General features: G+C 31.9%; 1 protein-coding gene across 3 annotated transcripts; it reads right to left on the bottom strand.

Moving 5' to 3' along the window:
* Positions 1-7,021: 7,021 nt before the first annotated feature.
* Positions 7,022-12,039, bottom strand: LOC140452317 (uncharacterized). Of its 3 annotated transcripts, none has more exons than XM_072546500.1 (4): positions 11,874-12,039; positions 11,027-11,209; positions 9,552-10,277; positions 7,022-8,403 (listed from the first exon to the last, which is right to left on the bottom strand). In XM_072546500.1, the coding sequence occupies exons 2-4, from the start codon at positions 11,196-11,198 to the stop codon at positions 7,340-7,342; spliced, it is 1,962 nt and encodes a 653-aa protein (XP_072402601.1). In that variant the 5' UTR covers positions 11,199-11,209; positions 11,874-12,039; the 3' UTR covers positions 7,022-7,339. The 3 variants fall into 3 exon arrangements, with proteins under 3 accessions (XP_072402601.1, XP_072402600.1, XP_072402602.1); XM_072546499.1 differs by lacking the exon at positions 11,874-12,039 and adding an exon at positions 11,626-11,764; XM_072546501.1 differs by lacking the exon at positions 11,874-12,039 and adding an exon at positions 11,598-11,701.
* Between the last annotated feature and the right edge of the window lie 1,332 nt (positions 12,040-13,371).

Raw genomic sequence — 13,371 nt, 5'->3', positions numbered from 1 at the left:
AAAATAAGATATTTTTCTTTGTTAAATCATGTTATCATTATTAAAATATATAATGTTATCATTATTATAAACAATACCAAGATAATTTTATGTTTGAATATTACAAAAGATGTCATTTAAAATGTTGTGAAATATTGTGTGACCTTACTACACTCATATTCGATGGCCAGCTAGCTCATCCGATCTAAATAAAGTTGACTTTATCATTATTTATTTTGACTTTGTGTTTTGTTCAGTAGGTATACACGTACAAATTTTGTGTACCTCCATTACCAGTTTTTTGTATCTTTTTAAACATCTGAAATATCGAACTCTGGAGTATAAGTTAATTAACCTGTACCTACGTGTAATAAAAGATAATTAAAACTTGTTTTATAAAGAATATCTATGTTAACAAAATAACTGTACCAACAATCAATAAATTTAAATTAACTTCAACATTTTATTTATGATTAAAATATTATAACATAATTTTATCTTCTCTTTATAATTACTATAATTAAATTACCCAAATTATATAAAAAAACTTAAAATCAAAAGTCTTTCCTATACTACATTCAAATGTTGCGGGAATAAGCGTTCTTGACTACGTCATGCGCGAAAGCGAAACGATTTTGGAACATTATGTATCATACCTTGTGTATTCATTGTACCATGATCGACTATATTGTGTAACTTTGTAACGGACAGCAAATGTCAACTTAGATTTTACATCTTCTTCTTCACGTGCCATCTCCGCGACGGAGGTTGGCAATCATCATGGCTATTCTGATCTTAGATGCTGCTGCTCTGAATAGTTCAATTGATGTGCATCCGTACCATTCCCTCAAGTTACGCAACCATGAGATTCTTCTTCTTCCTACACTTCTCTTGCCCTGGATTTTCCCTTGTATAATCAATTGAAGTAGGTTGTATCTCTCATTACGCATAACATGCCCCAGGTATTGCAGCTTTCGTGTCTTGATGGTTTCCAATACTTCCATTCTTTTGTTGATTCTTCTCATGACTTCGTTGTTTGTTACATGCTCGGTCCATGATATCTTCAGGATTCTTCTATACACCCACATTTCAAATGCTTCCAACTTTTTAGCAGTCGACGCGTTAAGTGTCCATGCTTCTATCCCATAAAGCAGAGTCGAGAAAATATAGCACCTTGCCAGCCTAACTCTCAAGTCCAATTTTAGTTCTCTTGCACAAAGTACCTTTCTCATTTTATTGAAGTTTGTACGTGCTTTCTCTATTCGAACTTTGATTTCTTTGGAGTAATCGTTTGTGTGATTAATTATTGTGCCAAGATAGTGGTAGTTTTCAACTTGTTCTAAAGCACTACCGTTAATTGTCAGGCTTTCACCATTATTTTGGGTTTTTGATATCCTCATAAATTTGGTTTTCATAAATTTGGTTTTTTAAATTTATGAGATTTTACATGCAGGTCAACAAAAAACAATTCAAAGACAGATGTAATATGTTTTATTAAAAAAAAATAGAATATATAAAAAATAGAATACATTGGTATCAAAAATAGAGTATTGTAAAAAACATTAAACACAACACTAATCAACTCTATCGACCAGTCTTAAAATATGCCAAAAGTGTGTACATGCCTGTCAAGTAAAAATATTAAATAATGTACGTCATTATTCAGATACGTCAATCTAGATTTTAGGGTTGACCACGTAGGTCAACCAGAGTCGTTAAACAAATACTTTTTTTAAGTCAAACGGTTATAAACAATACAAAAACAAAGTACATGTCATAAACAAAAAACAGATAAAAAACAACACTAACCTAAAAATGTTTCAACCCTTAAATTCCGTCCATGCGTTACAAACAACGGTAACATATATCTTTAAATAATATTAAAACTTCCATGTCAAATTTACGTTTCATATTGATACTTTTATATTGGTACTGTTAAAATATTAATATCAACTAAACAAAATTTAAATATTAGCGTCATGTCATTTACAGGAAGTTAAGATTGGTACAATGTAAACTGTCAATTTTATTCACTTTGAAAACAAAATAATGTTATGTCTTAACTGTATACTCAACTGGTTCATTTCATTTATAAGTTTTAACACGTACATCAGTACACATGTCTATTCTTTTGGCTGACAAAAAGTGAAGATTTATCTCGAAGCAACAGTACAGCCGTTATACATGTGTCGCCTATTATTGGAAACTGCAGGTAATTAGTTTACTTTATAGACCAGGGAACTAACGATATTCCCATGACGCTCGAATTAAAGAGTATCACGAAAAATGCTTTTTATTTGTTAATTTCTCTGGTCTATTAGTTCAATTAGTTCCTGTTATAGAGCCATGTTTTTACATAAGTAGGAACCACAAATCAAAAAGAGAGAATCAAATTTCTTTCTAATCTAATAGGAAACGAGAAGTAGAAACAACAAGAAATGGTTTCAGAGGATATGATATTGATAGTAATTACGATAAAAATAAACCTGAAATCATATTTTATAACCTCGCTAAACCAGTAGATAACCTTGACGAAAAATGAATTAAAACACGCCAAAAACAACACAAATGGATACGCCTAATATGCAAAGATGACTTGAAAATCTGAAAATCATGTCCAAGCAGAAAATGTAGAACGAAGAAAAACATTTGTCATTCCTGTAAAAAAGCAATGTCCCCAATGTTCAAAAAATATGTCCAGAGAATGTAGAAATATACTTATTCATGACTTACTACTGTATTAGTGAATGTTTTAATATAATATTTTAATTTAATATAATCTTGCAGACTACGCCTTTGTATGGTGGTACTTAAGGGTTAAAATAATAATGCTAATCTAATTTTTTTTAACACTTTTTAACTCCTTCGTTGACACCTGAATTGAAGGACATTAAAGTATATAATACTTAACGAACGTGAGGACGATCTTGATATGTCGCGTCATTTTGGTGTCTTTTTGAGTGTATCATAGACTTTTACAACGTCATATTATGAGACTATCACCGAATGTGTTAAAAAATGTATAAAATTATAATCAAATTCTTTGATATCCATTTATTATCAACAAAGGGAATCTTGCCGATGGTTAATCTTGTTTTTGATCGATCTTGTTGCTAAACACAATTTATTGGAAAGGCTTTGGCGATTTACATAATCTATAAATCCTAAAATAAAAATAATGTATATAAATATTATATATAAAAACTGTGCTATAGAGTATATGTAGTATTAAAGATTTATTGGTCATTAAAAGTTATTTTTTTATTGTTTTTTTGACCATATTTTCAGCTTGCTTACAAGCGCGTGACATAAAAAATATTAAAGTACAGAGTGGTAGACTTCCAACCTCTCAACGAAATATTATGCACACTAAGAATCAGAGGTAAATTCTTTAAGTATTCAATAATAAATGCCCATGCACCAACTGAGGAGAAGCCGCATGAAGAAAAAGAACAATTTTATGAACAACTAGAAAATCATACAACATTGTCCTAGAAATGACGTAAACGTCTTACTAGATTTTAATGCAAAGATAGGTAAGGAGAGGAAATACATGCCAACCATTGGAATTCACAGTTTACATGAAGAGTCAAATAACAATGGAATTCGACTAATACACTTAGCCTCCTCAACGAACATGGTGATTGTCCAGGTACCAAGATATACACAAGGGAACATGGAGAAGTTCAGATGGGAATACAGTAAACCAAATCGACCATGTGGTGGTTGACGCAAGACATTTCAGCGACGTGATAGACGTACGTGCAAGACGCGAGGCGAACATAGACACGGACCATTACCTACTACACGCTAAACTAAGAGCTAGAATCTCCAATGCAAAGGAAGAAAAAGGAGTTAAAGAGGAAAGGTTTAAAGTAGAAGCGTTGAAGAACCCTGAGATAGCTAAGAGATCCAGGGGAAAGTCTCGAAACTAAGCTGGAAGGCTGCACGGATGTTATAGTTGAAGACATTAACAACTATTGGAGGCAGTTTAGAGCCATATTAGAAGAAATGGCAACTGAATATCGGAAAGCAAAAACGTCAAAAATTAAGGTCAGACTGGTACGATGAGGAATTCGCACAAACAACGCAAAGAAAAAATCAGGCATATAGAAGACTCCAAGGGCGAAGAACGAGACAAAAAGAGGAAGAGTATAGGCAGCTGAGACGAGAAGAAAAGCGAATACTTAAAAAAAAAAAAAAAAGAAAGAGCATATAGAGAGCCAACTAAAAGAACTAGAGAATTATAAGGCACAAGCAGAAACACGAAAGTTCTACAAGAGGATTAACCAGAACAGGAAAGAATTCAAACCTAGATTATCAATCGTTAGAAATAGAACAGGAGAGATCATTGGTGATCAGGACCAGATACTAGAAAGATGGGCAGAAAACTTCGAGGAAAGGCTAAATATAAGAGGTGAGACAGGGCTCCACGAATCAGAAATCCAACTCGAGGACATTGACGACGAAAGAGAGAAAGATAACATCCCAACAGAGGTAGAAGTCATCCAAGCTATACAAAAATTGAAAGAAAACAAAGCTCTTGGGTCAGATGGCATTCCTTCAGAACTTTTAAAGCATGGCAAAAAAAATCTGACATACTGTATATGTAGACTGGTAGAACTGATCTGGAAGCAAATAAAGTTCCCAGAAGACTGGAATGTAGGTATAATTGTACCTATCCACAAGAAAGGAGATCAAACAATATGTGAAAACTACAGAGGAATCACCCTCCTGAACGTAACATACAAAATATTGGCATATATTCTTTACGACCGACTATCGGGATGTTGTAAAGACATAATAGGTAAATATCAATGTGGGTTTCGTAAAGAAAGATCAACGACCGAACAAATATTCCTTCTAAGGCAAGCTCTAGAAAAAAAATATGAGTATGGCATTGATACTCATCACCTGTTTGTTGATTTTAGATGTGCCTATGATAGTGTTGAAAGAAACGCACTGTACAAGGCCATGATAGAATTCAGCATACCAGTACACTTAATAAAATTGGTGAAAGCGACCATCTCAAGAGTCGAGTGTAAAGTTAGAAAGCAGAACGGAGTTTCCAGAACGTTCCAGTCTCAAATAGAACTTAGATAAGGAGACAGCCTATCATGTCTTCTATTCAATATTGCACTAGAGAAAGCGATAAGAGAATCGGGAATAACAACCAGAGGAACTATTATTAATCGCAGCGTACAATTACTAGCGTACGCCGATGACACCAACATTATTGCAAGAAGAAAGACGGACGTGGTCGAATCATTCAAGGCGCTCGAAGCAGCAACAAAAAGAATGGGACTAGAGGTTAACACTAGTAAGACGAAGTATATGAAAGTATCAAATTATATACAAGCAGCACAACCCGAAGATCTAACGATCGGAACATATACTTTCAAAGGAGTAAGAGAGTTTATATACCTAGGCTCACAAATTAATCAGAATAATGCAGTAAGTGCAGAAATTAACAGACGGATATATCTGGCAAATAGAGCCTATTATGGATTAAAAAAAATTTAACAAGCCTAGTTACAAAAAGAACGAAACTAATAGTGATATACAGAACTCTTATCAAGCCCATCCTCACCTACACGTCGGAAACATGGACGATGACAAAGAGCGATGAAGAACGTTTAAGATGATTTGAACGTAAAATCCTCCGGCATATCTATGGAGGAGTACAGGAGGGCGGATTATGGCGTAGACGCTATAATTTCGAACTTTACCGCCTGTATGACAAACTTGATATTATTAGGTCCATCAAATAAACCGGCTGCGGTGGTTAGGTCACGTAGAGAGAATGAATGAGATGGAGCCGCCAAAACATATTTATAACCAAAGAATAGATGGAGTGAGAAGGAGAGGCAGACCCAGAGCACGATTTAAACATCAGGTGGAGGAAGACTTAAGGAATGTTGGGAGTACGAAACTGGAAAACCAAGGCGAAGAATAGGAGAGAATGAGATTTATCCTTGAGCAGGCCAAGACCCACCATGGGTTGTGGAGTCAATGATGATGATGAATATGATTGAGTTCTCCCATGTCAAAGATACGGCACTGGAGTGGATTAATAATCTCAACATAAACTATAATTTTGAATAACACTCATTCCTACCTCTCCTGTAATAGTTTATTAATCTGTATTGACGTATATTTTTTTCTTATACAATGTTATTCTAACACACCCACATTTACACTACTCTATTTCTTTTTGTTGACACCTAGTTAAATGATTCATTGTAAATATTAACAAATTATTTTTACTTTTCTGAAAATTAAAACTTACTTTGAAATGGTAGCATTAGGATACTCAAAATAGCATGTGTTACATAGATATTGAGGATATGCAAAACTATTCACTTCCCTTTGGACACCTCTGCTTTCCGTAGTCTGCCTTGGACACCTCTGCTTTTCAAAGTCTGTACCAATGATCACTGATATTTGTTACTCAATTTGCTTTTGTTTTTTGCTGAAAGAAATTTGATCAATTAAACTATCTTTCTTCGATATTACTTATATTAAGGATATATATTTTCCTTGCAAAAACTGCATCTGAACTTTTTGATCTAGAATATTCACAAAATCTTCATCATTGGCAAACTGTCCATATATACACATCAGCACTTCATTCATTAGTTCCTCCATTATAGTTTACAAATTTATATTTATATCTATTTATATTTCAATGTGAGATTCGGAAACCTACTTAGCTCGACTGGACCGAATTTCTAATGGCTCTTCCTGACAGGGAAGTCGGTATAGGACTTGACGAAATTACTATTGGCTCCTCTAAAAATGTAAACCTAAAATTACCGCTAGAATGTTACATCCCCAAATGAAGTAAATTTTAAATACATGTAAAGAATGTATACTAATACAAGACCAAAATCATCATACAACCCAAAATGTTCTAGGGATTATCTTTGATATCAAACAAAATTGCCAGCAGTAAGTAATTAAGAAAAAACTAAGCTGATATACTTAAGGTTTTATTTTAACAAAATAGTATTAATATCAATATTTTTAATGAAATACTCACCAGTTGGACTAAACTCTCTTCTTTTTTCTGATATTTCGTCTTCATCATTTTTTCACTTTGGCAACTTTATCAGTATCAGCATTGTAAAAATATGGTTTACATTTTAGAGCTTTAGGGACACAGTAAACATGGTATTCATCAATATAATTACCATCGGGGAGTTCCTTGGGGAAAAAACCATATGAAGAGTAGTAGTTTGACAAAACTAGAAATGACTTTGAAAATCCTTCAATCGGCACACCGACATAATGCGCAGCAAAATTAGCGGAAATTGTCTTGTATGAGAAATAATCTCGATTTTTAAACTACGTTTACAAATTATGTAGTCGAGTCCCGGTTCATCCATCTCTTTGTTTGCGAATATTTTCTCTGTCCACTCTCTTCACTGACGGGCAAAATTTCGAAAGTCATTCCTAGTCCTGATGAGTAATAGCATACTCTTTCTTTAAGAACACCATTGAAAAGATCACTTCTTTCAAATAAAGCCTTTTGTTCTTCGTAGGAATAGGAACCACCATTCTTATTAGATTGGTTCCATACAGCTTCTTGAGGCAATGAAAGTGGGTCAATTGCTTCAGAGGAAAGTTCTGGAGGATATTCTATTATTTCTGTTTTGGCCAAATTTTGTATACCACTCAATTGCCCATTTTCTTCAGATTTTAACCAAATATTATTTGTTTCTTGTAAAGCTGTTAGTAAAGATTCTTCAGAGGATAGTTCTGGATGATGCTTTATTATCATTTCACTGTCTCTACAAAGTTTAATCTTTTTCCTTGTGGTATCTGTATCTTCTAATGATGTTTGGTTTTCTTGAGATTTTGTATTTTCTGATGATTTATTCATTGAGCAAATATTCTCAGTTGCTGATACTAAACTTTTTTCAAAATTCGTGCTGACCTTTACTTTGTCTATTTGGTTGAATAACAGATGTGGTGAAAGTAACTTATCATTATTGAACAATTTTTGAAAGCATATGTTTTTGAAAAGTGGTGGTTCTTTTGTGCTATAATGTGGTGTTACTTTGACAAGTTGTAAATTCACAAAGAGTGCTTTTTTCTCACCTGTCTGTTGTCTAGGATTAGTATTTGGATTTCTTAACAATTGGTTTAATCGAGCACTACGTCTTTTAACTGGTTTTTCATTACTGGCATTAGACTTTGTTGGCTCAATCTGAGGATTCACTGTTAATTTACTCAAAAGTTTGTTTTGTGTAAATATTTTTGTCAAAGGTATGTTACATGTACTGGATTTTCTAGGTCTTAGTTTTTCACGTGGATCTTTAGGTACAGAAGGTTTCAGAAATTCTGTTGAAGGTTCATTCATTTTTGATATTTGATTAGATGGAATTTCTATTAACTTTTCTAGAGCTCCTGGGGAAGTTGCTGAAAAATTAAAAAATGAATTTACCACCACAATTTTATATCCCCAAATGTAGAAAATTTGAATTAAATATGAAGAATATATTGGTTACATATACCAAAATCAAACAGAGAAATCTCAACCCAATCTCTAATTATCTGTTGTTACAATAAGGCAAATACACGACACAGTACATAAATACATATGATATCTCTATAACTCAAATACATATTTTAGAGACTTATTTGATAGTATCGCAGAAATAATGTAAAACTTCTAAAATAACTGCATCCCATAACTCTTATTGCCAGAATTTAGTCAGAGTAATGGGATATGCAGAGTTCAAATGGAGCAGTGATGGGCAAAATATGTGAAAAGGAAGATGAAGTTAAAGAAGAGTTTTATGATAAATTAGAGTCTGCACATCAGTCTAGCCTAAAAAAAATGATATAAATAATCTATGGTCACCTAAACGCAAAAGTTGGAAGAAAACAGCAATTTCAATCCACAATAGATAAGCACAGTCTCCATGAGAAATCAAATGATAATGGCAATTGTTAACAAACCTAGCAAGTTCACTTAACACAGTGATTGCCAACACATATATGTAAACAAAGGCACCTGGAAATAACCAGACGGACATACAGTAAATATGATAGATCTGATTAGATTTGCAGATGGAACAGGGGTACAGAACCTGACAAGCAGGGTAGGAATATAAACAAATATGTAAAGAAGAAAAACAATCCACTGAATAAAGAAGAGAGAAAATATGAACAAAAAGAACTAAGTAAGCTAAGATAACCAAGAAAGTTTTACCAGAAGCTGAACAAAAGCAGATCGGGATTCAAGAACAATGTGAAGGAGGGTAATATGATATTGACAGAACAGCAATAAATACTAAGATAGACAGATCATTTAAATAAAAGCTTGAAGGAGGTGAGGTCTGATATACCATTAGAATAAGCAGACAACAAAGAGTCTACCAAAAATAGCCAAGATTAGAACAGCAATAGAAAAATTAAAGGACAATAAATCACTGGGATTGGATCAAATAGCTTCAGAGCTACTAAAGGAAAGAGGTGATGCATTAGTAAAAACAATACATGAGCTGATAATTTTACTTTGTCTTCTTGGTTGAACAAGATAATATGTCGTGAAAGTAACTTACCGTTATTAAACAACTTTTGGAAGCATATGTTTTTGAAAAGTGGTGTTTCATTCATCATGTAACATGGAGTGACTTTTAGAAGTTCTAAATTTACTAAAATTGCTGCTTTCTCATCTTCTGGTTCTGTGGTACTAGTTTTTAGATTTTGTAGCTTTAATCGATTACTTTTTCTTTTGATCTGATTATCATTATTTTCATTATTTTTAAGTTTTAAAGACATACTGGGTAGAGTGGATAACCTAGGTCTCAGATTTTCATATGAATAATTACCTGCTTCTATCCCTAACGATATAAGTTCTCTGTTTTTATGAGTAAACTCATCTTTAGTTTTTTTGGTACAAGATTGCATTTTTTTAATTTCCTTAACTGTATTATGGTTGCTAGTGATGTCGGATTTTAATGTGGCCCTTTCATTTACCAAATTATCGAGAGCATTGGATGATATTAATTGTTCAATTTGACCTATTGATGTTTTTTTAATACTCAGTTTTGATTTCGTTTTTTTAATGCTAATCAATTTGTTGCTTAGTTCTTTAACTTTTTCTGCACTTGCAATTTTTTTAGTTGTGGTTGTTGAATCTGAACCATCTCTATCTAAATAAGGTTTATGAGTTTCCTGTTCCAAATTATACTCATTGTCAATCCCGGCATCATCCCTATTGTTATAAACTGATTCTATTGTCCCTCCATCTATTGTTTCAGTATTGTGCAACAATTCTACAGTAACTGTAACAAAAAATTAATATAAGTATAATATAAATACTTCTTATTAAATTATACTAACATAGAGAATAAATGCCACAAAGATATTGACAATCTATGTTTTGATAAAAACTTTTCTCTATTTCTACTTAATTGTGATATTTAAGTTACTATCAAACATGTAATGAACTCAAGGATTTAGTTCTTAAAAACATTAAATTTATTCAATAATTAAGCTCAAAATGTTGGATAAACTTTAAATTAGCAAGACTATCTATACAAGTTGTAAATTAATCCAAAAGGGTAATTGTGAAGTAGTTGTAAGTTGAATAGTGTGGGACAACCACTAGTCAATGTTTTAATAAAAATGTGATCATCTTCACATTTGCACCTAATTGTGTTATGAAGTATTCTTGGGAAAATCTTAAGAGTGTGGTTCATTATGCTGATAAATTGATATTCTGAACATTTCCTAGCATTGTGTTTTTTAGGTATTGAAAAAAAGATAAGACTTGAGCCAGTCTGTGCCTCAACTACACATATTTAGGTGTTGATTTTGATACAGGAAACAATGACAGACACATCAGAAAGCCAATAATACAATCCAGAAGAACAATAAAAAGAGTTTAAAAGGAATATAGTATTGCTCCAATATGGAAAAACAGCAGAAATATAACACTTATGAAATCATAAACTGAAACTACAAAAGAAATTCAACCTATGGTGCAAAGATTTGTGCAATATTATATCAAATTAGAAAGAAAATAGATTACCTTGTTTTATTTCATTTCCAACAGAAGCAGAACCAATATCAGAGAAATTATTGCCAACTGCTCTTATATATTTGTGTTTTCGAAGCGAATAATGCTTCTTTTGACATGAATCAGCATCATGATCAATATTCTTGGATCTTTTTGTAGCAACCGACTTCATTTTATTTTCCATAAATTTTTGTCCTACAATGAAAATTTGGAAGGTAAGTAATGTAGGTATGTAGTTATGTTATGTTTTTACATATGTCATACACTGTACTGATTAAAATAATGAAATTAACATAAATTCTAATTATAGCCGGAAAACATAGACATACAGTTTTAGAACACAGGAACACAGAAAACAATGTGCCTTTATATGGGATTAAGCCACAATTTATTATAATTAAAATTATATTTTTAACTAAACAAAGTTTGATCTTTCATAACCTATCAACAACTTGTTGGTTATACCATTATATTTCCCAGAATTTGTTAAAAATAATATTTTTTGAGAACGATTTCCGGAGTAGAAATTAAAACGTCAAAATTTATTTAGTTAAGTAAATGTCCATTTATTTTACTAAACCACCTAAACCAAAGCCTCTGGCGAGTGATACCTTGCATGGAATATGATTTGCAAAAAACCACTTATGTTAACGAAATTGTTAAAGTGTAATGTTGCAGATTAATCGTAAAACAATGTAAAAAAAGCCTATAAATAATATATGTAGTAGGTTTGGTATCTTTATTGTAAACCGGTATCTTAAACCGGTAGATTCCGACATACTCAATTTAAATATCTGAATAACTGACGTGGGTTCCGTTATTATTAACTTTATTAGATAAAATATATTAAAATACATACCTTTTGTACTTCCCTTGAATATTAAGGTAACAAAATTAATTTTAACTTGTAATTATTACTGTATTAGTAGGTCCATTAATATTTTTCTTATTTTTTAATAAATTTTTACTTTTTCCCTCTTTTTAAATCTATCTGAATGAAGTTAGTTGATGTCATATTTTGTGAATATCTAACCTACAATCAACAAATATACGTCTATATTCATTGCTGTCACTCCTGTCAATATCAGTGTGGTTCACAGTATATACCACAAATAGTAGTGTAAGTGGAATAGGAAAGGTGGGAAGAGTGAATTGTATGGGCCCAGCACTTCGTAATGGTGACAGAGCTACTAAAGTGGTGTTGCTATGGTTTCACTAGTTTGCATATTTACCCAAATAATGATTATATCTATACAATAAAGATTGTAGCAAATATTCTACTAAAATCACAGTGGTCAAATAATTAATTAGTGGCAACATCGTAATCCACGTCTTTCTTTGCAAATTGCAAATGGGATTAACAACAATTATTGTATCAAACATTTTAGAAATATGAGATAAAAACAGTATACATCAATTTTTATATATCTAATAAACATTGCTAAAAGAGAAAAAGCTACAATAATAAAATGGTATAGACAAAGTTTAAAGCTAAAATAATTCTTAAGTAATATACTGTGGTATAGTATTCCAAATCGAAAAAATCAAAAGAATATTTTTATGGATATGTGAAAGTTAGATTAATCTTTTATTTATATACTATATATATTTTAAAATCATTAAGTCTCTTAACTCTTATACTGACTGACCTTCCTATAAGTTGCCTTATTTTATAAAAAAAAAGGTCATACATTCTTAATTGAATATTGCATTATTATAGATTTTCATGGACCTTCTACTTTTGAGCAATAGTTACATACTAATTTGTGATGACCGTGAAGAGCAAGATCGCAATAATGCTAGAGTTTACACTTTATTATCTACAGATGGTCCTATAAGGAAGAGTATTTTAGAAGGTATGGAACTTATAACAAACCAGTACTAATGAATATCTGTATTTGTTTATCAATAGGAAGATCTCGCAACACGATGGGAAGATTAAATGAAGATTGGTGGAAAAACCCCTACATGAAGTTGTCCATCTGGTACAGGATCACAGCCAATGGAGACAGCAAGCTAACAATATTTAGACTGTCCCCACCCACACCCTGACAAAGGCTTAAGGAATGAGGAGGAGGATATTTGTTACCAATATTTTACCAAAGAAAATTATACAAATAAACAAGTGACAGGATACCTGTGTTTTATTTTGTTGTTTTCAGGATTTTGGTTTGTTAATGTAATGGACAACAGATATAGTCACAAAATAATAAATAAAAACTTTTCTGTACTATAATACTCTGTGTCTGATATTGATATTGATATAATATATTGATATAATATATAAATATAATAATCTTATGTATAAGATTTATATATAAAAATGCCTAGTGTTTACTACATTTTTGGACAGAGAG

The sequence above is a fragment of the Diabrotica undecimpunctata genome, chromosome 10, assembly GCF_040954645.1.
Source record: "Diabrotica undecimpunctata isolate CICGRU chromosome 10, icDiaUnde3, whole genome shotgun sequence".
Classification (NCBI taxonomy): domain Eukaryota; kingdom Metazoa; phylum Arthropoda; class Insecta; order Coleoptera; family Chrysomelidae; genus Diabrotica; species Diabrotica undecimpunctata.
Note: the sequence above shows the minus strand (reverse complement) of the source record. Positions and strands in the feature narration are given on the sequence as shown.